Source organism: Lathamus discolor, chromosome Z, assembly GCF_037157495.1.
Source record: "Lathamus discolor isolate bLatDis1 chromosome Z, bLatDis1.hap1, whole genome shotgun sequence".
Classification (NCBI taxonomy): domain Eukaryota; kingdom Metazoa; phylum Chordata; class Aves; order Psittaciformes; family Psittacidae; genus Lathamus; species Lathamus discolor.
In genome coordinates, this window is record NC_088909.1 from 50,822,575 (window position 1) to 50,843,444 (window position 20,870).

At 49.0% G+C, this 20,870-nt stretch overlaps 1 protein-coding gene across 8 annotated transcripts in view; it reads left to right on the forward strand.

The window, feature by feature from the left end:
• The first annotated feature begins 3,592 nt into the window (after positions 1–3,592).
• Positions 3,593–20,870, forward strand: part of TDRD7 (tudor domain containing 7) — a 41,125-nt gene continuing 23,847 nt past the window's right edge. For 4 of the 8 annotated variants that reach the window (XM_065662825.1, XM_065662832.1, XM_065662830.1 and 1 more), the window contains exons 1-6: positions 3,593–3,719; positions 7,061–7,283; positions 11,816–11,957; positions 12,702–12,915; positions 18,054–18,139; positions 19,233–19,450. In XM_065662825.1, coding sequence (XP_065518897.1) covers positions 7,077–7,283; positions 11,816–11,957; positions 12,702–12,915; positions 18,054–18,139; positions 19,233–19,450 — 867 coding nt within the window. In that variant the 5' untranslated portion in view covers positions 3,593–3,719; positions 7,061–7,076. Of the gene's footprint in view, positions 3,720–3,810; positions 3,833–6,411; positions 6,484–7,060; positions 7,284–11,815; positions 11,958–12,701; positions 12,916–18,053; positions 18,140–19,232; positions 19,451–20,870 lie in introns of those variants that run through there. The other 4 variants (XM_065662826.1, XM_065662828.1, XM_065662829.1 and 1 more) reach the window with 4 other exon arrangements.

Genomic DNA, 20,870 nt, shown 5'->3' on the forward strand with positions numbered 1-20,870 from the left:
CAGCTCACCAAGCTGCCTCTGCCTAGCCCTAATTATCCCAGCCACCAGACCATGGTTCAGGCGAGGCTAAAGGCAAGCTTTCCCAGCTCTGTGTCTCACTTACCAACAGCTGAGAAATGTCCAGGAACACTTCCCTGAACTGCCTCTCACTTGTTGAGGTTTGCATACTGTAAGCATCCTCTGCAGTCTGTCTGGGTTACTCTCCATCTCATGCTCATCTTCTTAGAAGAGCACTGGGAACAGGAGGTGAAAGTGTTAAGCTTCTGCTCCATGCCCAGGGCTTCACTACCACAACTGCGTAGACATGCCCAGAAGAAACAGAAACAATTACCGCACTGCCTGGTGTGACTCACAAAGCAGCAGCTCTGTTTCCAGCAGCAGTCCAGGTTTTATCTCCTCATGTTCATCAGGACAGCAAACTTCAGGAGAGTTGCTAGTATCCCATGGGCTCCAAAGAGGCTCTCAGTTCCTGCTGCAGTCACAGGCCTGTCAGCAGTTCAAGGACCTCTTTGCCCCACCACCACACACATGCAGGGGAGTCATGTTCTGAGGAGTTAAGAGGCTCCATGTGTTGGGGACAATAATGGAGTGACTGACCCCAGCTGTTGCAAAGGAAGCCAAACTTATTTCAATACCAAAGGAACCAGAGGATGTCATTGTTTCAGACAGACTGGCTGAATCAGCTCAGCTCAAAGAACAACCTTAAGCAGATCAGTATAGCCCTAACTGGTATTACTGTTAAAATCATACAGCTTGTGAGCTTGTGCATGCATTAGCTCTGTTTAATGCTATCACCATATGATTTCTGTAACTGTAACAGGTATTTAGCTTATTTTGCACTTTTCTGTAGAGCCATGTCATTCTCTCAGGACAGGACTTTGCCTGCTGTGGCTCCATCTACCTAATGCAAACACCACAAACTCTGAGGCAAACAACAGGAGCTGAGCTACCTGTCCTGCCAGAAGAACCTCTCTCCACAGTGGTTGTACCTTCAAGTTCCATGTATGGCTCACTTCGCCAGACCCAGAACATGAGAAGGGAATAAAGAACTTCTCCACCATGGTGCCTGTTGGACAGGTCTCTAGCTGCATGTGTTCACAGCTTGGCTCTACTCCTCATCATAGTAAATTTACAAGTATAAGAGTTCTGTGATTTAAATGATCTATGTGAAGCACTTAGCAAGTGATGGCTCAACTCTGTACTGACTTTACAAGGCCTCAGGCTAGGGGCTGTGAAGCCTGCTCTGTGTGAACTTTTCTTGGCCTGCCTGCAAATGTGTTTGTTTTTGCTGTGACAACTAGATGTATATGTTTGATACGGCTGCTTGTTTCATCTTTCCTTATCTTTGTCCAGTGTGACCATAATTTATAAACAGAACAGTTGGAACCACTTGTTCTATGTCAAATGAGATATGTGCAGCACTAGCACAATGATTTCATGAGAGAAGTACAGGCCCGGCGTGATACTGAACCACTTGAGAAGTTACAGCAAGAAGCACAGAGTACAGGCAGGAGGTGGGAAGAGATAGGACACAGAGTTCTCATTGCAGACTCCATGGGAATAAACTCAAGCAGACCAGCATAGGGAGTGTGTTATGTGCCTTATCACAACAGTAAGTACAAAAATGCCAAAAGCAATGAACAAAGGACCTCTGTAAAGAGAGAGGTCCAGGCTTCAGCTGACTGCAGCCCACAATTAGGAACAGCCAGTGTTGTGACAATTAACATATTCTACAGACCAGTAATGAGATTCACAACTGTACTGTAATTCCACAGTATACTAGAAATGCAATAGTCTGCAAAATGTAATGTGCATTTATACTGTGATTATTGTATCACCCTACTAAATGAAACCCCCTGAAAATGTAAATAGTTTCAAAGAAGTAAACTCTGCATTAAACACTGGACCAACTTAAAAAGCCTGGTCAGAGAATACTGGACTTCTGACAGGTTGCTCTGGAACCTGGAGGCTGTCACAGCTTGTGCCTGTCACCAAGTCTTTGTGGCAGGCATCACTGGGAGCCTTTTGTAGGCACGCCCGAAGCAAGGTTAAGCATCCCCACCTCAGCATGTGCCTTTATAGTCTCCCTCTGGGTTGTAGTCTTCCCTCCCCTTATAGTCTCTTCTCTGGCTTGGCTTTGGCAGCCCTCCATCTATCCACAATCAGGCAGCTTGACCTGACGTTGCCTCCACTCTCGCTCTAAGAAGTGGACATCTGCAGAAGAGAGAATGCTGCTGCAGGTGAGCTGCAGGATGGCAGGGCACCCTGATGGCAGGATGGTGAGGGTCTTTCCGTTGCTGGCAATGAGTAATGGTGCAGACTTCATAAGGCCTGATGGCATATTGTGTGCCCCTGTGTGTGGGACACTCATCAGCCATGTGGAGCGCTGGAGGACACAACGGAGGCCAAACCTCTGGGATTTAAAGGTCTCAATTGTGCAGCAGTGCCTGAGGTGCCCAGACAGATACTGTGCCTCTGGAGCTCTGCAGCTGCCTGGGTACAGGCTGGGGCAGGCACAGCACCACCGAGAGGCTGCCATGGAGCCAGGGACACCTGCGCACCCACCAGTCCCTCCTTGACAGAGAGTGCACCTGTGTTCTGGTTTTGTAGAGGCATCAATAGAGAGATCATAGAAGTAAATTCAGTTTTCAGTACTCAGAAATTGAGGGAATTAAGTGAATTAATTTAAAACCTGTGTTCCCTGTGGAAGAGACACACTCGTCATTACTTAGTCTGTCACTCAAGCAGGTGGCTTTAGCTGCTGCTTTGCAGCAGGACCGAGGTCAGAGTATTACCGTAAAAGGCTGGAAGACAGTCTTTAAGACTTGGTTTGGTGTTTTAGAAAGCAGGCATCCCTTATTGCAGTGCTGGGTGCACATGCAATCATTTCACAAAGGTGAGTGTGCCTCAAGTCTGCAACAAACTTAGGCCCATTTAGAATCATAGAATCACGGAACAGTTAGGGTTGTAAAGGACCTTAAGACCATCTAGTTCTAACCCTGCCTGCCATGGGCAGGGACACTTCACTTTCAGGGACCTTCCTCACTCACTGTGTTCACTGACTGACCTCCATGCTTGTGCATGCACAAAAGACTCCTATGAATCGCATAACAATTGTGTCTGTGGTTTAGGTCAGTTTGTTCTGATTTGTCCCTCATCTTGAAGAACCGGTCCACTCCGTCGTGGTCACTCCTTTCTTATCTTCACACCCGGCTGTCTACGGAGGAGTGAAACTCCCGATCTGCCACGCTTACTCCTGCCTTATCTCCAAAGGCTACCCTTGCTTTACACATACCCCAACGCGGCACCAGCCGTCCCTGCTCTCAACAGAGCGGTCCTAAGTTACAACTCACCATCTAGCTCATAGGAAAGCACGGCGACCCGGGCCGGACAACGCCCCGCCACCTCTACACAGTACCCCGACACACCCCGAAAGGCTCATACCCCGCCCCGGCCTCCCTCGGCTTGCCGCAGGGCGCACTGCTGCGGGAACGGCGCATGCGCCGCGAGCTGGCTCGGGCGGGGCGGTGCGGAGCGGCGCGGCGCATGCGCGCAGTGCGCGGTGGGCGGTTGGCAGTGGGCGGCTGGGCGGGGTCGGGAAAGCAGGGAGTGCTGCTGCGGAGCCCGCCGCTCGCAGGAGGGCGGCGGTGGCGGCGGTGCCCGGGTTGGCTGCGGCGAGGCGTTGGTTGGTGTCTGAGAGCCGCCGGGGTGAGGTGGTGGTAAGGAAACAGGGCGTACAGCCGTCCCGTGCTGGGGGGAGAGGCAGTGCGGAGGGAGGCTGCTACTCCTCCGTGGCTCCCCTGTGGGAGAGAAAGTGTCCCGGCTTCAGTGGGTTAGTTACTGCTCTGTGCCTTCTGAGGGGACTTGCGTTGCAGAGGGTTGTGTTTGTAGCCTTTTAGAAGTGTAACTATTAGGGAGTTCATCCTTGTCAGCAGGAAAACTGTCCTCGCTTCCTCTTCTGTCTGTTAGACGGAGTAATGATCTGCAGCACGGAGGCCGTTCTGGTCATCTGCTTTAACGTACCGAAAAAACTTTTGAGTTCTGATGCCGGAACGGACTGGTTGGATGTGCCCTGCGTTGTCTGTAGAGGCTGCTGGGCTGTGTTTGCACTGCAGCGTCCCCTGGTCTGGAGGCAGCCAGCCGCTGGGTGAGAGCTGTAGCTGCTGAATGATCCCCCTTACATCAGCTGGCCACAAAAACGTGTAAAAAAGGCTTAATGAGCCACTCCAAGCTGTGAAGGTTTCTGCTAATGTATCAGTGACTTACTGTCACCGTTACTGCACCGCAAGCGTTCTGAGTTATTGCTAGCTGTAGGAATGAGAACGTCATTCAGGTGTAAGCTGAAGACTGCATTCCGTTTAACCTTTGTACGGCAGTATCTGTCATCTCGTTTAACTGAGTGAATTGCCGTCATGACTGCTCCTTGTTGTGTGACTTAGGAGGATGTATTTTATGGTATTCTGTTTGCTCTTTCTGATCTAACTCAGTTCTTTAGTATTAGTGTACTGCAGAGCTATCTGATTGTGGGTTGATGTTGTCCCCTGTGTTTCTACCTTCTTTTTTTATTAATGTTTCTTCTCTTGAATCAACTTTTTAAATTGCCTTCCCAGATTATTATAAATTTTCTTCATGGTCACTTTTGCCCAGCTGTAATGTCTATTGTGTTAAATTCTCCTCAGCAGTTAATTTCAGGTAGTTCAGGTAGGACTTTGAAGAGGAGTATTAAGTAAGAACTTAGGTATATTACTTAAAAGAAAGACAAGAGAAAAAGGCCCCTAAGCTTGTTCTAATTGAATTTTCCATGTCTCTTGTATGTCTCTGGCTTGTAACACAACTGCAGACAAAACTGCATTTTTTGGTTTGCTTCTCAGTATTCAAGTGTCTGTGTTTTTAACGTGGTCAAAACTTTAAACCAATTGCACATTTATTCAGCAGATGATGTCACGTGACATTGACTGGATATGGGCTTCCTGGGTCTTTCTCTTCTGGCAGGTGACCACCAGCTCTTCTCACTCTTTGCAGCTCTGTTCACCAGCTGTTAAGTTTCTAAAAGGAAGAGGGAAGAATCCATATACCCAGCATAGCTTCTGCCCATTGCTGTCTGGAGGTGTGCAAGTATGTGTGTTCAGTGTGTGCTTCTCCTCCTTGGTTCAGTAACTGATTGTAGTTAAGCAAGGGGTGCTGTGAAACTAGCTATGGTAAAGGTTGTTCCAAAGTCAGTCAGTGAAACACACAGCACTGGGAGGGCAAAAATTGCCGAGTCAATGTAGCATGCATGTGTAAATATACATATACGCAGGGCTGGGTGTACAGGTGTAGGTATGTGGGTGTACGTGTGGGAGATACACACAGATGTGGTCAGGTTAGTAAAGTCCTGTGTGTGCATAAAGTAAAACTGCGCAAGGAACAGTGAAGAGTAGGACTTGATGCTATGCCTGCTTGCCTGGTACCTGAGCTGGGTTCTTGTGAAGTTGCCTGCAGGAAGGTAGAGACACTGTTACTGTCTGTGCATGGACTGAAACGTGTGGAACGGGTCTGAAATGGTAGGGATTGGAACTTCTATTCTTTTTGAACTTTGTGTGTTGCCCAGGGTGATTTCGCTTAAAAAAAGGGAGGCAGATGGGAGACAGATTCATCAGCAGAGAGCAGCAGAGGCTAACTTTATGTGGAGTCTGCCATAGCAGTCCTGCATTTCTAGGCAGCTCTGGTGCTGCCATTTCGAGTGACAGTTCCTGGCTTTCATGTGCTTGGTGGTGAGGCACTTTGCTGTTGTGTCTGAGCTAGAGAGGCTTGAGGACAGCAAGGTCACTTTGACCTGATCCACTGATTCCGCTCATGTTGCACACTAGCTGCTGGAGTGTTCAGATGAGGTGTTTCAGGCACATGAGCATGTTTAGTGTTAAGACTTGCAGCACTCGCTTTGAGAGCAGCAGGGTTGGTCTCGCATTGTTTGAAAGCTGTAAGGCTTAGGGCCGCAGTCGTGGTGGGGAGGTTTCTCTGTTGGAGCTGTCCCTGCAGCGAGTGAGCGTCTGTGAGAGGAGTGCCTGCCCAGGAGCACAGAGGCTGCCTGCAGCACTCCAGCTCCTCAGCATTCTCTGAGCATAGCTGGGAGGCCCCGGAGAAGCACTGAGTGTGTGCACACCTGTGAGCTGAGGAGCTGGGAGGGCTTTAGGTAGCTCTGGCACCCGCTTTGAAACCGCCTCCTGCCATGGGCTGCCTGGCTTTCCCAGGCAGGAGCCCTTGCTGGCAGGTAAATCTTCTGAAGCGTCCCGCCAGCTCCCTGTCAGCCTGTGGCATTGTGGAAGGTGCTGTCAGAGATGAAGCAGCAGGCTGCTCGCACCTTTGCCGTGGTGGTGGGCAGCATTTCTCAGGATGGGGCAGTGTCAGCACTGGCTCAGCGGCACTCCTGCTGTGTGCAGCCCCACTTCTCGGCAGTGGGTTTCACTTCTGTTGGGTTTTCTCTTTGAAGAGGCATCTATGGAGGTGAGGCGTCATGCACCTGTGGTAAGATGTGGCATGGCCTGTGTGCATGTGGTTTCCATGGCAGAGCTGACATGCCCCCATGGTCACTGGTGCAGAGATGCTGGTTTGTGTGAGAGAAGAGCTCACCACCAGTTTGTGGTGGTGAGCCACCTGGCATCACCGTGGGGCACCAGTGGAGGGAGCTGGGCACCAGGATGGGGTGGCGGGTCCCTGCCCCACTTCTGGTGGCAGTCCTGGCCCTGCAGGTAGTGAGGTTGGCTACTTGCGTTTTAGCCCTTCTCCCCTTCTGGCCACGTGGTCTGTTTTGACTGGCCAGCAGGGCCAGCCCGTGCACAGGGACTGGTGCTCCTTCAGCTGCTTTTTCCATCCATGGCATGCCCCATATGTCTCATACCACCCTATGCTTGCATGGCAGGACCAGGATTCTGCAAGTCTGCCCCAGAAGTATCAAAGCCTGCAAAGATGAGCCACTGAACTGCTGAACCCTTGCTTGTCTGGGGAGGGAGGTTGTATAGTAAAAGCCAATATTTTTAGCTTGTCTAAAAATGCCTTCTGTTTTTTCCTTTTTGGGGTGGAGAGGGCTATAGGTGAAGATGCAGGAGCCTGAGCTTATCGCAAAAACACTGCGAGCTGTTCTTCATCCCTTTAAAAGCGGCGTACCTTTGTCAGAGCTTCAGGGTGAATACAAATCCCTGACTGGCGAGTGGATTCCCTTCAGGCACCTAGGGTATGGCACGTTGGAAGGCTACTTGGAGAGCATCCCAGGAGTGGTCAGAATGGAAGGGAGCAAAATGGGAGAGGTAAGAATCAGTTACAGTTCAGAATTGGCTTTTGTGCGTGTGAAGTGTGCATGGTTCATAACTTTACCTCTGTGTGTGCTATTTCTGGAAAAAAGTACTGTGGCGTGTGTGGTGCACTCATCCTGGGAAAAGTGAAAGCTGTGGCATAGACCAAATGCCTCTTATTTCCCTGCTGCTTTATGCCAGCTGTGAAGTTGTGTTTGCAAAAGGTGGAAGGTTGCAAGGCGTTTCCTGGAAACATGAATTCTTGCCGGAAAGATGGTTTTGGGATACTGTGGAACTCTGGTCACTCTCTCAGCATTTCTGATTCTGGAGGGGATGCTGATGGATTGTTCTGGGATGTGAAAGGTTAACTTGTATGTGTCTTGATCAGCTCTTCAGGGTGGGGTTTAGCATCACCTTTTTCTTACGGTGAAACTGTTGTGAGTACATTTTATAAGACTGACAGCTCTTGCTTTGGTTTTATCAGTCTTGTTTGTCATGAGTTTCAGTGCCACAGAACTGAAGACTTGCCAGCATGAGGAAGAGCCCATGCAAGAGACGTGCCTTGTTTCTAGAGTTTCAATGCTGCAGTTTAGCAAGTGTGCAATGGACAAAGAGTCAGCGAAGAGGTCAAGGAGAAGGTGGAGCATTGCTCAGCAGAGAGTATTAGTGTGGGGGAGAGTTTTCTCTTATTTGTTGGCCTTGCTGCCATAGCCTATATCTCCTGGTGGCTGCCAGCTTGGAAGCAGCTTGCCAGGACCAGTAGCTGTTTAGTTCCTGGTTTTGAGTCAGAGGTGTTCTCTTGATGGTTGGTGTAGCTGTGTGGCCTGTAGATAATCTGTCTGAGTAGAGAGCTTGGAGCCTCTGCCTCGTTGGATCTCTGTCTGGATTCTTGAAGTCTATGTAGACCTTGAGAAAGGAGAAAGCTAGCAGATGTTTGGCAGAATGTATGACTGTCACAGCAGGTCTGGAAAGGCAGGACTTAAGGCTGAGCTCCCTTGCTGACTCAGCTGGATTGGGGTGGCTTCTGGGAACTCAGAACTAGGACTTTTGGTTAGCTGTGAGGAGTGTGATGAGAGGTGTCCTGGGTTTTGTGCTGATGTTTGAAAGTGTGGCTGCTTTTAAGCAAGAGATTCCCGTGCCGCATTTTTACAACTGTCAAAATTTGCCTTTTTGCAGCAGGTGTGAAAGTTTTCTCTTGTCAGCTGCAGCTACACCAGTAACATGAGTGCAGATACCTGTGGGAGTGTTTGTGATGCTGCAATTTTATGCTTCCTCGTGCTGGTTCTGGCAGGTAGCCATCTCTTTCTAAAGCCCTGCAAGGTGTAATCTGGTATCCTATTGCCTTGAGAGCTTTGATTATCCTCTAATACGATTTGTGCTGAGAGCCTTGGATGGTGGTAGAGAGGGACTCTTGGATGGCAGTAGAGGTGGCAGTTTCTCTGTGGCAAGTATAAAGAGAGAGCAAAATGTGCCTTTAGGAGGTGGAAGAGGAGAGAGCTACTAAACGGGAGTTCTGAGGTAGTTGATGAAGGCTTGCTTCGGTTTAGCAGTGCAAACTATGCTCTGTTTGATTGAAGCAACTGAGAGCAATCACCCAGCAAACCTCTGGGGGGCAGGAGAGTCTTAAAGATATTTTTAGTTGTGGATTTGGCAGTGCTAGGTTAACATTCGGACTTGATGATCTTAAAAGTTTTTTTCCAACTTAGATGATTCTGTGAAAGCATTGCTGTTTGGTGACCCTCCTATTGCTGCTGTTCAGAGCCCGCTGGGTAGACTCTCAGGCAAGAGTGGCAGTGTGGTTATGCACTGGTGTGGGCTGGTAGCTACCTGGGCTTTCCTTATTGCTAAGGTAGCCATCCAAAACATACCACAAAAAAATATATTTAACAAGCAATCCTGTAAAGTGGGCACTAAAGAATACAAATTGATTCCAGAGTGCTACATGTTAGAGGCTTCTTGAAGGATTTGTGTGAGATGGGTGTTGCCTGATGCTGAAGAGTCTCGTTGTCTTGGGAAGGCAATGATATAAATTGTCCCCTGTTCTTCTTACTACTGAACACTAATTTAGCCTTCTTGAATATAGGAAAGGTGAACACTGACGATTATTCCTTTACATGATAGGTATGTTGTCTAGTTTCCACAAAGGATAAGGATTAATTTCACTGTACAGAAAACACTGCAGGGGGTCTAGAACTGAAACACTGTGGACCTGCAAGAGATGCTTGTGTCATTTCAAGGAACCCTGCTTTGCTTTGCTTCACGATCAGTTACAAGCAGCATACAGTTGCACCTTTGGCTAAGAAAACTTTGACTTCTGCTTGAATAACTAGGCGTCTGCAAAAAGAGGAGTTTAAAGACTGCTTTGCTCTGGTGCAGATGAATTCATCCACCTCATCTCTTTGTACATATGAATTCCTTCAAACTCAAACCATCATTTTCGCTAAAGTCATTAATATGTGAAAACAATTGGAAAAAATGCTGAAAATTATTTACATTAGTGACAGGAAGAACCTGAAGTGTACGAAAGATGTTAAAATGTGCATTTATGAAACTGATAAACTGTTTATGAACCAAAAATCTTTTATGTTGAGATCTTGAGAAAAGAGGAGGGCTGCAAGTAGTCCATCCTTCATGGACGTGCAACTGTGTTATAGTCAGGGAAATGCCACTTAGCCAGGAAATATGAGGAAAGGTCTCATACCCTTCTCTGGAAATGGGCACAGCTAGGCATCTCTCTGTTGTGACAGCTTACACAACTGGTGTGCTGCAGTGGATAGATGGCTGCTGAGGAATGTCGGGCTGGAACAGAAGGGGAGGTGGCAGTTTCTGTGAGCCCCTCCAAATGTGAGAACAATGGTGACACTCGGAGCTCTGCCTTGGGATGGATGATGACACATCAAAAGCTTGCAGCTTATGGGTAGCGGACAGACCAGTGTATGCAGCATGGTGGCTGGCTCTTACACACACCCTTTCACGAAGAAGTGGCAGATAAAGCAGATGATGCCTTCTTACAACAAGCCTCACGTTTGCAAGCTTTGGTCCTCATGGAGGACTTGAGCCGCTGCCATACCTGCTGGAGGGACAAGACAGCCAAGCATGAGCAATCCAGGATGTTTCTGGGGTGTGCTGATGACAACATTCTGACACAAGTGAGGAGTTGATGAATGGAGATGGTCTGCTGGGCCAGATTCTTACAAGCAAGGAAGAACTGCATGGGAATGTAAAGGCTGGGGACAGCCCTGGCTGCAGGATTCATGAGAAGGTGGTGTTTGGGAGCCTGAAAGGAGAGGAATAAAGCAAATAGCAGCATCGACAAGCCAGAACATCAGGAGAGCAGGCTTTGTTCTCTTCAGGAACCTGCTTGGAACTCTCATGGGATACAGTCCTGGAGAGAAGAGTGGTCCAGGAGGGGTAGTGCATTTTCAAGGATTGCCTCCTCCAATCTCAAGAATGGACCACCTCAACTATCGGGGCTGGGGGGAAAGCAAGGTTGCAGAAGGCACACATGGATGAACAAGCTGTTCCTGGCTTACCTCTGCAATTAGAAGCCTGTGCACAAGAGGAGGAAGCAGAGTTGCATGAAGGTGGAAGCAAGGTAGAGATGCTGTCCAAACATGCAGGAATTTGGTTAGGAAAACTAAAGCCTATCTGGACCCAATTCTGGAAAGGACCATGAAGGGCAGCAGGGAAGGTTTCTACAAAAGCAAAAAAGATGACTAGGGAAAATGTATGTTTCCTGACAATTGGCAACAGGGACCTGGTCTTAAAGGATATGGGGAAGGCTGAGGCACTGACTGCCTTCTTTGCCTTGGTCTTTACAGGTAAGACCAGCTGTGAGTAATCCCAAGGCTACTGAGACCAGTGGAAAAGTGCAGGGCAAGGAAGATTGACCTCAGTGTGGCAAGATTAGTTTAGGGAACATTTCAAAGAACGGGAAGCGCACAAGTACATGGGTCCCTTGCAGTGTGCTCACAGGTGCTGAACGAGCTTGGCTGATGTTGTTACAAGACCGCTGTTGATTATCCTGGAAAGCTCATGGTGGTTTCTGGGCGGCCTGAAAGGGAGCAGGTATCTGCCTTACCTGCCCAAGGTGGGGCTGTTGTTGGGGCCCAGCCCAGTGACTGTAGGACAATCTGTGCAGGCAGGGGTACTGTGCTGTTCCTTGGGTCAGCGAGGCAGAGGCAGCTCCTCAGGATCAGGGCGGTGCAGTGGCCTGGTGAGCCTTTGCAGGAGGAGCAATGGCAGGGTGAAAGGCTGTGGCTCGCTGGTGTTGTAAAGCGAGATGGTCAGCCTGTGGGATGGGAGTGACAGAGCAGGCTGTTTGTTAGTGGGGCCCAAGCTCATGTGGGAAGGTGACGGAGAGGCTCTGCTGGCCACTCTGCTGCAAAAGGAGAGGGAGGTCTCCAAGTCTTTGTTGGCAGCTGAAGCCTTGTCTGGCAAGATCCAGCAGTTCGAGGCATGAAAGCGGCTGGAAATCCTTGTGCAGGCTGTGGATGAGCTTGGGCCTTACTGACTGTTTTCCCTCTGTCCCCTTCCTGCTCCCCCAGGTCATCTGCCATGCTGTTGCTTGCAGCGAGACGGAGCCAATTGCTCAGCTGGTGGCTCGGCAGAGGAGTTCCAAGAGGAAGACGGGACGGCAAGTGAACTGCCAGATGAGGCTGAAGAACACGTCTCCAGTGAAGCTGGCAGGTGAGCTGCAGGCAGCAATGGAGGGTCTGCCTTTGTGAAAGAGGTGTGCAGCTGCTGGAGCAGAAGTCTTCCCCGTGAGGCTGCGTCAGTGATGGCCAGGAATTGTGTGGTCCTGGTGAAGAGTTCCTGGGAGCAGGGAGTGTTGTTGATGAGGGCGCTTGTGCTTGCAAGCCCTGATCGGTAGGAAGCCCTTCCTAAGCAAATAAGTTGCTGCAGCAGTGTGTTCCCAAAGCCTCTGGGTCTTTCCCTCCCTGCTGTTGTGTTGCTGTCGGTGGCATCTCCCAGCATCAGGCCCAGACAAGGCCCATCTGCTTGCGAGTAGGCAGCTTTGCTGGCAGCAACAGTGGGCCCCACAGTTTGTTTGTGTTCCCCTGTTCTTGTGTGTAAGGAGGGGTTCGCTTCCTTACAGAAGGAAAGGGGTGGGAAAGAGCAGCCTGGCCATGGGTCCCAGCTGACAGGTGAAAGGATGTGGCATCCCACAGTAAGTGTCTTTTCTGAGAGTGTAAGGGGAGATGGGGTGTGCAGTTTCTTTCCATGCTGCAGTGCAGTAGTGGAGATTGTGAGTCCCTTGATGTGAGCCCCAGTGCTGAAGCAAGGAGACCCACAACTGTGGTTGAGAGCACGCTTTCTAACTGTGTTTTGGAGAAGTATGGATTCTGTGGGGAGTTACCTGCTGTGCTTGAAGTCTCTTTGAGTTGGGTGGAGGAGGGCATGAACTCACAGCTACATCTGCAAACTCCTTAGGAAAGCCCAAAGGAACTTTGAGGCAGCCCAGGTCTTTGAGCGTACCAGAAGAAGGCAGCAAGAGGCCTGTTCCTCGCTTGCCACGAAGCAGAGGAGTGGCGGGTGGCATGGTGAAACCCAATGTGGAGACTGCCCGTCTGGCCTTGTCACCAGCTGCTGGGAGTGGACCACCTAAAGAAATGCCCATGCAGAGACACGTCACCGTGGTCAGCAGGTCAGTGTATGTGCGTGTGTGAGGTGAAAGGAAGTGTGGTGGACTGTGGATGGTGCCGTGCTGGCAGTGTGTTCTGGGACATGGGAATCGAGGCACCTGCTTGCGGAAGCTGAAGTTTGGCTGTGGGTCAGAGGCCAGGAGGGAGGCGGGTGCCGTTCGCCATTTGGATGCTGCCGTAGCCACCCTGTGCTCTCGGCTGCTCCCATGTCTTCTGGGGAGCAGCTCGGCCGAAGGTGGCACTCGGTGGGAGGGAGGGAGGAGGTTGCTGTTCCCCAGGCTCAGGAGGGAGCTGCTGTGGCCAGTGCAGTGGAGCACAGGAGGAGGTTTGTGTGTAGTGAGGGGCGATGCTGCGTGTTGAGGGTTGGGGCTGTCTGCAGGTGGCTGCTCTTTACCCCTCCACTTCTTGGTGGCAGCGTTGGTGTTTGGGACCCTTCTTAGGGCGCTGGAAGCCAGCAGCTGCCTGCCTGTGTGTGGGTGAAAGAGGCGAGGGCTGAAGCTGCCATTGTGCTGGGTTAGCGGTACATGCTGCTTTCAGCCGCTTTGAGCCTCTCTAATCCAGGGGGCTTAGCCAGTGCTGCCCCATCAGCTCTCTGCTGTGTTGTTCTGGGCCACCCAGGGCCATCAGCTGATGGTGGTGAGAAAGCGTTTGCTGCTCCCCCATTGTGGCTGCGCTGAGTGCGCTGATTGAAGCAGTAATCCTGTGCCGGTCACCAGGCTGGGTTGTGAGCCAGCGTCCAGCTTTGCCTTGAATGGGAACCCCGGTGGAGCTGTGCAGGGGCAGGGAGCAGAGGGATGGGTTAATCCTGCCGCGGTGCCGCTTGTTCTGGAACACCCCCAAAAAGCAGACGTGTCCTGTGCCCGTTGCCTGCATGTGCCCTGTGTGCACCAGGGCTCTGGGTGCCGAGGGGGAGATGAGCATGTGCTCAGACCCCTCGTTGGAGCAACAGCCACGTCAGGTTTTGGTTTATTGTTGGCTGGTAGCACTGGCTCATACCCTCCTGCTGCTCCCCAGAGTGCCCTTTGCTGTGGCTGTTAGAATCATAGAATCATGGAATAGTTAGGGTTGGAAAGGACCTCAAGATCATCTAGTTCCAGCCCCGCTGCCATGGGCAGGGACACCTCACACTAAACTATCTCACCCAAGGCTTTGTCCAACCTGGCCTTGAACACTGCCAGGGGTGGAGCATTCACAACAATTGCATTCTCTATTCCAGTGCCTCACCACCCTGACAGTAAAGAATTTCCTCCTTATATCCAATTTAGAATTTCCTCCTTATATCCAATTTAAACTTCCCCTGTTTAAGTTTTAACCCGTTACCCCTTGTCCTGTCACTACAGTCCCTGACAAAGAGTCCCTCCCCAGCATCCCTATAGGCCCCCTTCAGGTACTGGGAGGCTGCTATGAGGTCTCCATGCAGCCTTCTCTTCTCCAGGCTGAGCAGCCCCAACTTTCTCAGCCTGTCTTCATACGGGAGGTGCTCCAGTCCCCTGATCATCCTTGTGGCCCTCCTCTGGACTTGTTCCAGCAGTTCCATGTCCTTTTTATGTTGAGGACACCAGAACTGCACACAATACTCCAGGTGACGTCTCACGGGAGCAGAGTAGAGGGTAAGGATCACCTCCTTCAACCTGCTGGTCACGCTCCTTTTGATGCAGCCCAGGATATGGTTGGCTTTTTGGGCTGCAAGTGCACACTGCCGGCTCATGTTCATTTTCTCATCGACCAGCACCCCCAAGTCCTTCTCTTCAGGGCCGCTCTGAATCTCTTCTCTGCCCAACCTGTAGCTGTGCCTGGGATTGCTCCGACCCAGGTGTAGGACCTTGCACTTGTCATGGTTGAACTTCATAAGGCTGGCATCAGCCCACCTCACAAGCGTGTCAAGGTCCCTCTGGATGGCATCCCTTCCCTCCAGCATATCAACTGAACCACACAGCTTGGTGTCATTGGCAAACTTGCTGAGGGCGCACTCAATTCCACTGTCCATGTCAGCGACGAAGATGTTAAACAAGACCGGTCCCAACGCCGATCCCTGAGGGACACCACTCGTTACTGGTCTCCAGCCGGACATTGAGCCATTGACCACAACTCTTTGCATGGGGGCATCCAGCCAGTTCTTTATCCACCAAGTGGTCCACCTGTCAAATTGACGTCTCTCCAATTTAGAGACAAGGATCTCATGTGGGAACAGTGTCCTCTGCTGGTGGTGCTGTTTGGGCAGTTCTCGGTGGTGCTGATGCTGGTGGAGTTGGCCGGTGCCTTGGGGATGGGGAGCAGCCTTAGGGCTGTCAGGGGGGTCTCTAGAGCAGGGTTGCTCCCAAGGGCAGGAGATGCTCCTGTGTCCATGGGCACTTGGACTGTGGCTGCAGCAGACCCACTTTGGACTTTCCCAGGCATAAATCTGGAGGAGTTAAGAGACGGGTGGTGTTGGCAGCCTGAGCAAGAGGCTGTGGAGCTGAGATGGGCGAGAGGGGAGCAGTGGCAGAGGGGAGGAAGCCAGAGGAGCCTATGAAGAGTAGAGGGTTTGGAGGTAGAGGCCAGGGAAGAGAGATGTGCTGTACATGGCAGGTGAGGGGAGTGAGGGACCCAGGAGTTGTCTGGAGGCTCCAGATGGGCCTCTCTGTGTGCAGCACAGCTCTAATGACGCGAGTGTGGACCGAGCTGCCTCCCTTCCTTTGCTGCTGGGTGAGGTGGGTGAGGCTGCAGGGGAGAAACTTGTCAGCAGCTCTGTGCCCTGCTTGGTTGAGGAGGCTGCTGTGCAGAGGGGAGAAGGGCCAAGCTGTCCAGCTGTGCAGGAGAGATTTGTTCCACAGGTCCTTCCACCTCAGGTCCCCTTTGAGCCAAACACTGTGAGACTAACTGCTGAGATGGTGCTGACCCTGCCCCACTTACTTCCCCATGTCTGAGCACCCTGTGGTCTGGCTCTTGGTCTCTTGAGGTCTTTGTTCCCCACTGCTGACTGCTAGACTTGGCCCTTGCTGAGGCTTCAGAGGCTTTGTGGCAGCAATCACTTGGTTAAGTTCATGTCTTGAGCATGTTCTCTTATTGCTGCTGTGGACAGGATGGCTTCTGCTGGGAGCAGTTTCTAGGAACTGAGAAATTTGAATCAGCTGAGTTGTCCATACCTTCATGCTGGGGAGAATTGTGTTGGGTGGGCCACCATCTGGCTGTGTTCCATCCCATCTTGGGAGAGATAAGACCACCATGGTCTTTGTGAGCAAGCAGCATGTCACAGGATTCTTGTCTTATTACAGGGCTCAAAACTGATGATAGCTGAACTCGCTGGTAATGTATCACTGCTTTGCTCCATGGAGAGCTGTTGACCCACAGTAGGAAGCATAGGAAAATACCTCATGATGTCTCTTAATACTGAAAGTATCCCAAATCCAGTTAGCTTTCACATTCGACATAAGAGAATCATCAGTTCTCTGCTACAAGTTCCCTTCTGAGGTGTTCCAGATAGCATGGCTTGAAAAGAAACATTTGCCCTCTTCCTCAGTGAAACCTTTCTGCAGTTGCTGCTGGCTTACCCTGCACTTACAGCATCCACATCATGAGTGGTAAGGTGGTATAAATGGTGTGTGGACACCAAGGACTGGAGCACAGCTATTGGATTCCTACCGGAAAGCAGCTGTAGCACGACAGTCTCCATTACGTAGCCCATGGGATTGTTTCGTTTGCTGCCTAGCAAACATAAGTGGTGGTAGACTCTTTTGAGTCTGCGTCCCTTAAGGGGACTTTCTTGTTGGGTACCTGTCCAGCTTAGAGTTGTCCATACTGGTAAATATGCGTATAGGGAGGCGAGATCCTGGATTTCTTATAGGGTCTGCATGGTAGTTACATCACACTTTCTAAGAGGAGATTGTTGTGCTGCTTTGTGTGGAGATCTAAGTTGTGCCCAGGAGGTAGAGAGTTTTCCTGTGAGGCAGGTGGAAGAGTCTTTTCAGATAGCCAACAAGTGCAAGGTGTGAATGAGTATTTGGGGTTTGTGTGGATGAGTTTTGTACTTTTTGAGTCTCATCCCATTTGTGTTTCATAAATGTGCTTGTTGATCTTCTGCTCAGTATTTCTGGGCATGCTTCTCCTGCTTTGGAAAATCCTGTCCTGGGCAGCAGCTGTCATCACTGCTAAGGCAGTGGGACACAACACAGATAAGTATGATTTTTGGTACAAGTGATGCCCCACAGCTGATGGAGGAGCAGTAGTTTCTTCTTACAGGGACAGTAAAAAAGCAAGGGAGACAAGTTCACAGTGACCTGCTGTGCTTCTCTGGAGAGCTGTTCTTGAACATTTGCCACCCTGACCTCTCCACTGCAGTTCTTCCTTGAGTGTGTCTTTGGGAGGTGCTTCATCCTGGTCTTTGAACTCTTCTGTCCAACTCTTGTTCCCTTACACTTGAAGTGTATGTAATTATTCCACAGCTTATTGTTTCACTTGCCATGTAGATAATTATTCTATAGCTTACTGTTTCCAAAACTGTCATAGCGAGCTACACACTGCTGTGACTTCTTCATTGTCAGGAGCTATCTGTGCTGCATGTGCTCCCTATGTAAGCTGCCTCTCTCTGAGGGAGCTCAAAAGAACACCTGCAAACGAGAAGTTTGTGTCCTTTCTATGGGTGACCACTTAAGAGGGGAATCTGTTGAACAGTGTAGCAACAGCATCCACAAAAAGACCTTGGGTTCCTGTGTAGTTTTAGGTGTTCCTCTGACTTCTGAAGCCAGGTACTTTCAGAAGACTCTGTCATGATGCCCATGAAGCTGAGCATAGTCATGTTCAACAGCAAGACTGGGATGCCATCCAGACTAACAACCAGGAAGTGAGGCTGAATGTATCAACTGTAAGACCATCAACTGTTTTATTAGAGCTAGGTGCTTTCCTTTTGTTAATGTCTCTTTACTGTGTGTTTTGTTTCTTGCAATAATTGGGATAATAAAAAATAGAAACCACCTGTTGATCTGTCTTGTTACTGCTAGTCAGCTTGTCTTCGAAGTCAGGACATTGTGAGTACTGATCTTGTGCAGGGAGCCTGGTAGAAGCTTGTGAAATGAATTTTATTTCATGTACAGGTCTTGGAAGCAAATGGAATGCTGTTCAGAGCCAGGAGAATGATTTAAAGCAATTTTATTTCCAATTGTAGGCCTGAGAAAAGACTAACTGTCCCACCACGGTTTCAAAAGGAGTTGCAAGTCCACCTGTCCAGAAGCTCTTCTGTAGATTCAAATGGTATGTTTGCCCATTAAGAAAATTTTTGTCCCCTATTCACATTAGATTGGGTGCCATCTTAAGAAAAAAATCCATCTTGGTACTTAGGTTTGGGTGAGAAACCAAGTTCTGTGAGTGAACCTTCTCTGGATTTCATAGTGCTGGGGAAAAGTGTGTGTTTACTTGTCTGCCTCTGCCTTCTAGGAAAATCCTTGTGTATTGAGTGTCAAAGCTAATCACAAAGCTCATGTGAGTAGCTTGGAAACAGGAGGAATATGCTTAGCTTCACTGCCAGAGTAGGGGTCTGGTATACGAGAGTGAAATCCTGGCTTTTCAGTGTAAGTAACACATTTCTGGACCTACCTGTCCAGGAGATACTCTTCTGTGTGCCTGGTTCCCAGAAGTTGTGCAGTTGCTTTTGTTGAGACCTGTCAGGCTGATCTGTGAAGCTTCAAGTCTGGTAGCAATTATATGCCTCAAAAGGGAGGAGAGGAGTACTGATGAGGGAGCAGTGATACGAACTTCCAGCTGGGATAATGACTGCCCTGCTCCTACGCACAATGTTATACAGCTGTCCAATTAGCTGAATAGTTGCTGTCTCTTTCCTTGCTCCAGTGGCAGGTTTCCTTGAATGCAGTAGCACAGGAGGTCTGGGTCCTGGGTTCAGACTTTTCTTCAGGACATATATCTTAGAATGAAAGCCAAGTCTTTGGTCTGTTTTGTATCTCTGTCTGAATTTAGAACAACATCCTTGGATGTTTGCCTGTGTCTTTGCTGTGGTGTTTGTGCTCATAACGATATTATCTTAATTCCCTCTTGGGATGATGCCTCAGTGCAGTCTCTCAGCAACAGCATAAATGAGAGTTCTGTAGCTTCTTCCAGGATGCCATCAGAAGAAAATAACTACAGTGATTGAAAATTCAGCTTCAGGTCAATTACTAAATGTCTCAGGTTTCCATGGCTCTTTCCGATAGAAAGTGACTGGGCAGGAGAGATGTGTTTTGGTGTTGCACTGGGAGCTCCATGTTTTATTTTTAAGTAGGTAGGTAATCATCTGTATTTCTCTCTGCTGATGAGCCTGTGTTTACTTCAAGGCTGTATTTTTGTTTATCAGATAACTTGAATACATCCACTGTGGAGACACATACTGTTGCCTCTGGCCCTTCCGCTGCTCCTGTCAATGAAGTTCAAGGTCGCATAAAGGAGATTCTGAGCAAATGCAGCAGCGGTGTCTGGGTGTCAAAGATGCCACAGATCTACCGGGAAACATACTGGGAGGAGCTCAGCACAGCAGTGCTTCGTCAGCTTGAGAACTGGCCTCATGTGTGCACAGTAAGTATTGGTAGTTTCTCCTTCCCACACCATTGTGTTTCGTGCTTTTCATTGTTAGTGGGTTTATGTCCTCTTAAATCTGTAAGCTACCAGTAAATCCTGCATGAACAGTCTTATGTCTGTTTGCATATAGACTTTTCCACAAGTTTTTATCACATCTTAGGTCAAGGTTATGGAATTTGCTGTGCAAGTTAGGCTTATGGTATAATAATAGATGAAATGTGATAATGCTGGGGGGAGAGATTACAGCTCCAAAACCTCCTGGCCATCCCCACCCCGATGTCTGTTACCCCTTGATCATCAGAAGTGGTTTTGTCCTTCATATTAGGAGCTGTGCTTTTACATCTCTTTCTGCATTTAAGGCATAATGCAACTTTGCATCAAGGCTTTGTTTAGCCTTATTTTAACAGGCCAGTCTTATCAATGAACACTTAACTTCATCAGCATCTGTCAAACTGTGGAAACAGAAGGATACTGAAGTAGTGAGAGTATCTGTCTTCTTGAAGTGACTTTTCATGTACCTAAAAATACTTGTAATAATATGTAATAACTTTAAATGCCAAAAAAAAATCACTGTGATTAAATAATTGCTCTTCAGCAATAACACCATAACACATACATAAAATGTACCTGTGACATGTGACATCTTACTATGGTATCAGTAATGTGTGCAGACAGCAGTACTTTGTTTTGATGGTTGATAAGCAGTTCCTGTGTTATCCACAGAGCAAGCTAGTATGTTTTCAGTTACTTAATTCATGGAGCAAATTTTAGTCTCTTTTTGTAGCTCATGTTGCAGTCAAAATGTTGCTGCTAATCCAGAATCTTTGGTCTGTGTTCATTGTCCATTTGCTTTTTACCTGTTGGGTGTACCTCTTCTTTCTAGCAAGCAAATAGTCATTTTAGTACAAATAAGCAATCCATAAACCTGTGTAAACACTGTAATAGAGCAGGCACAGCACAACAGGAATCAGAATGATCGAGTTCTCTTGGCACAGCCAGTCTTATTGTAGAGAGCTGTTAATGAGCCTGTAAGGGCCACCATCATTTTCTGACTTACGTAAACTGTAGTCATGGCTCTGGCATAGAGAATTTTGAACAGGGACCCAAGCCTTCTCATATGAAGGCTATCATATGTCTCTTAAGTATAATCAGTGCTTATTCCAGGTTCACACATATTGTCTGCAGGTGCACAGCTCTGTAGATGCTTTGAAATGCCAGAGGGCAGACTACTGATACTTTCAGTATCAGTAAAGATGCTTCCATCATTAATATTTGAATTATTTCTGTGTTGCTGGGTACTTACATGGGAGTGGCTGCCAGCCTCAGAACAGGAAAAATGCCTGGTGTTTCTCTCAGTACCTTCTTAACAAGACAGCATTGAATTTATGCTCATCAGTAGTAGCTTAGCTGCAAGCCA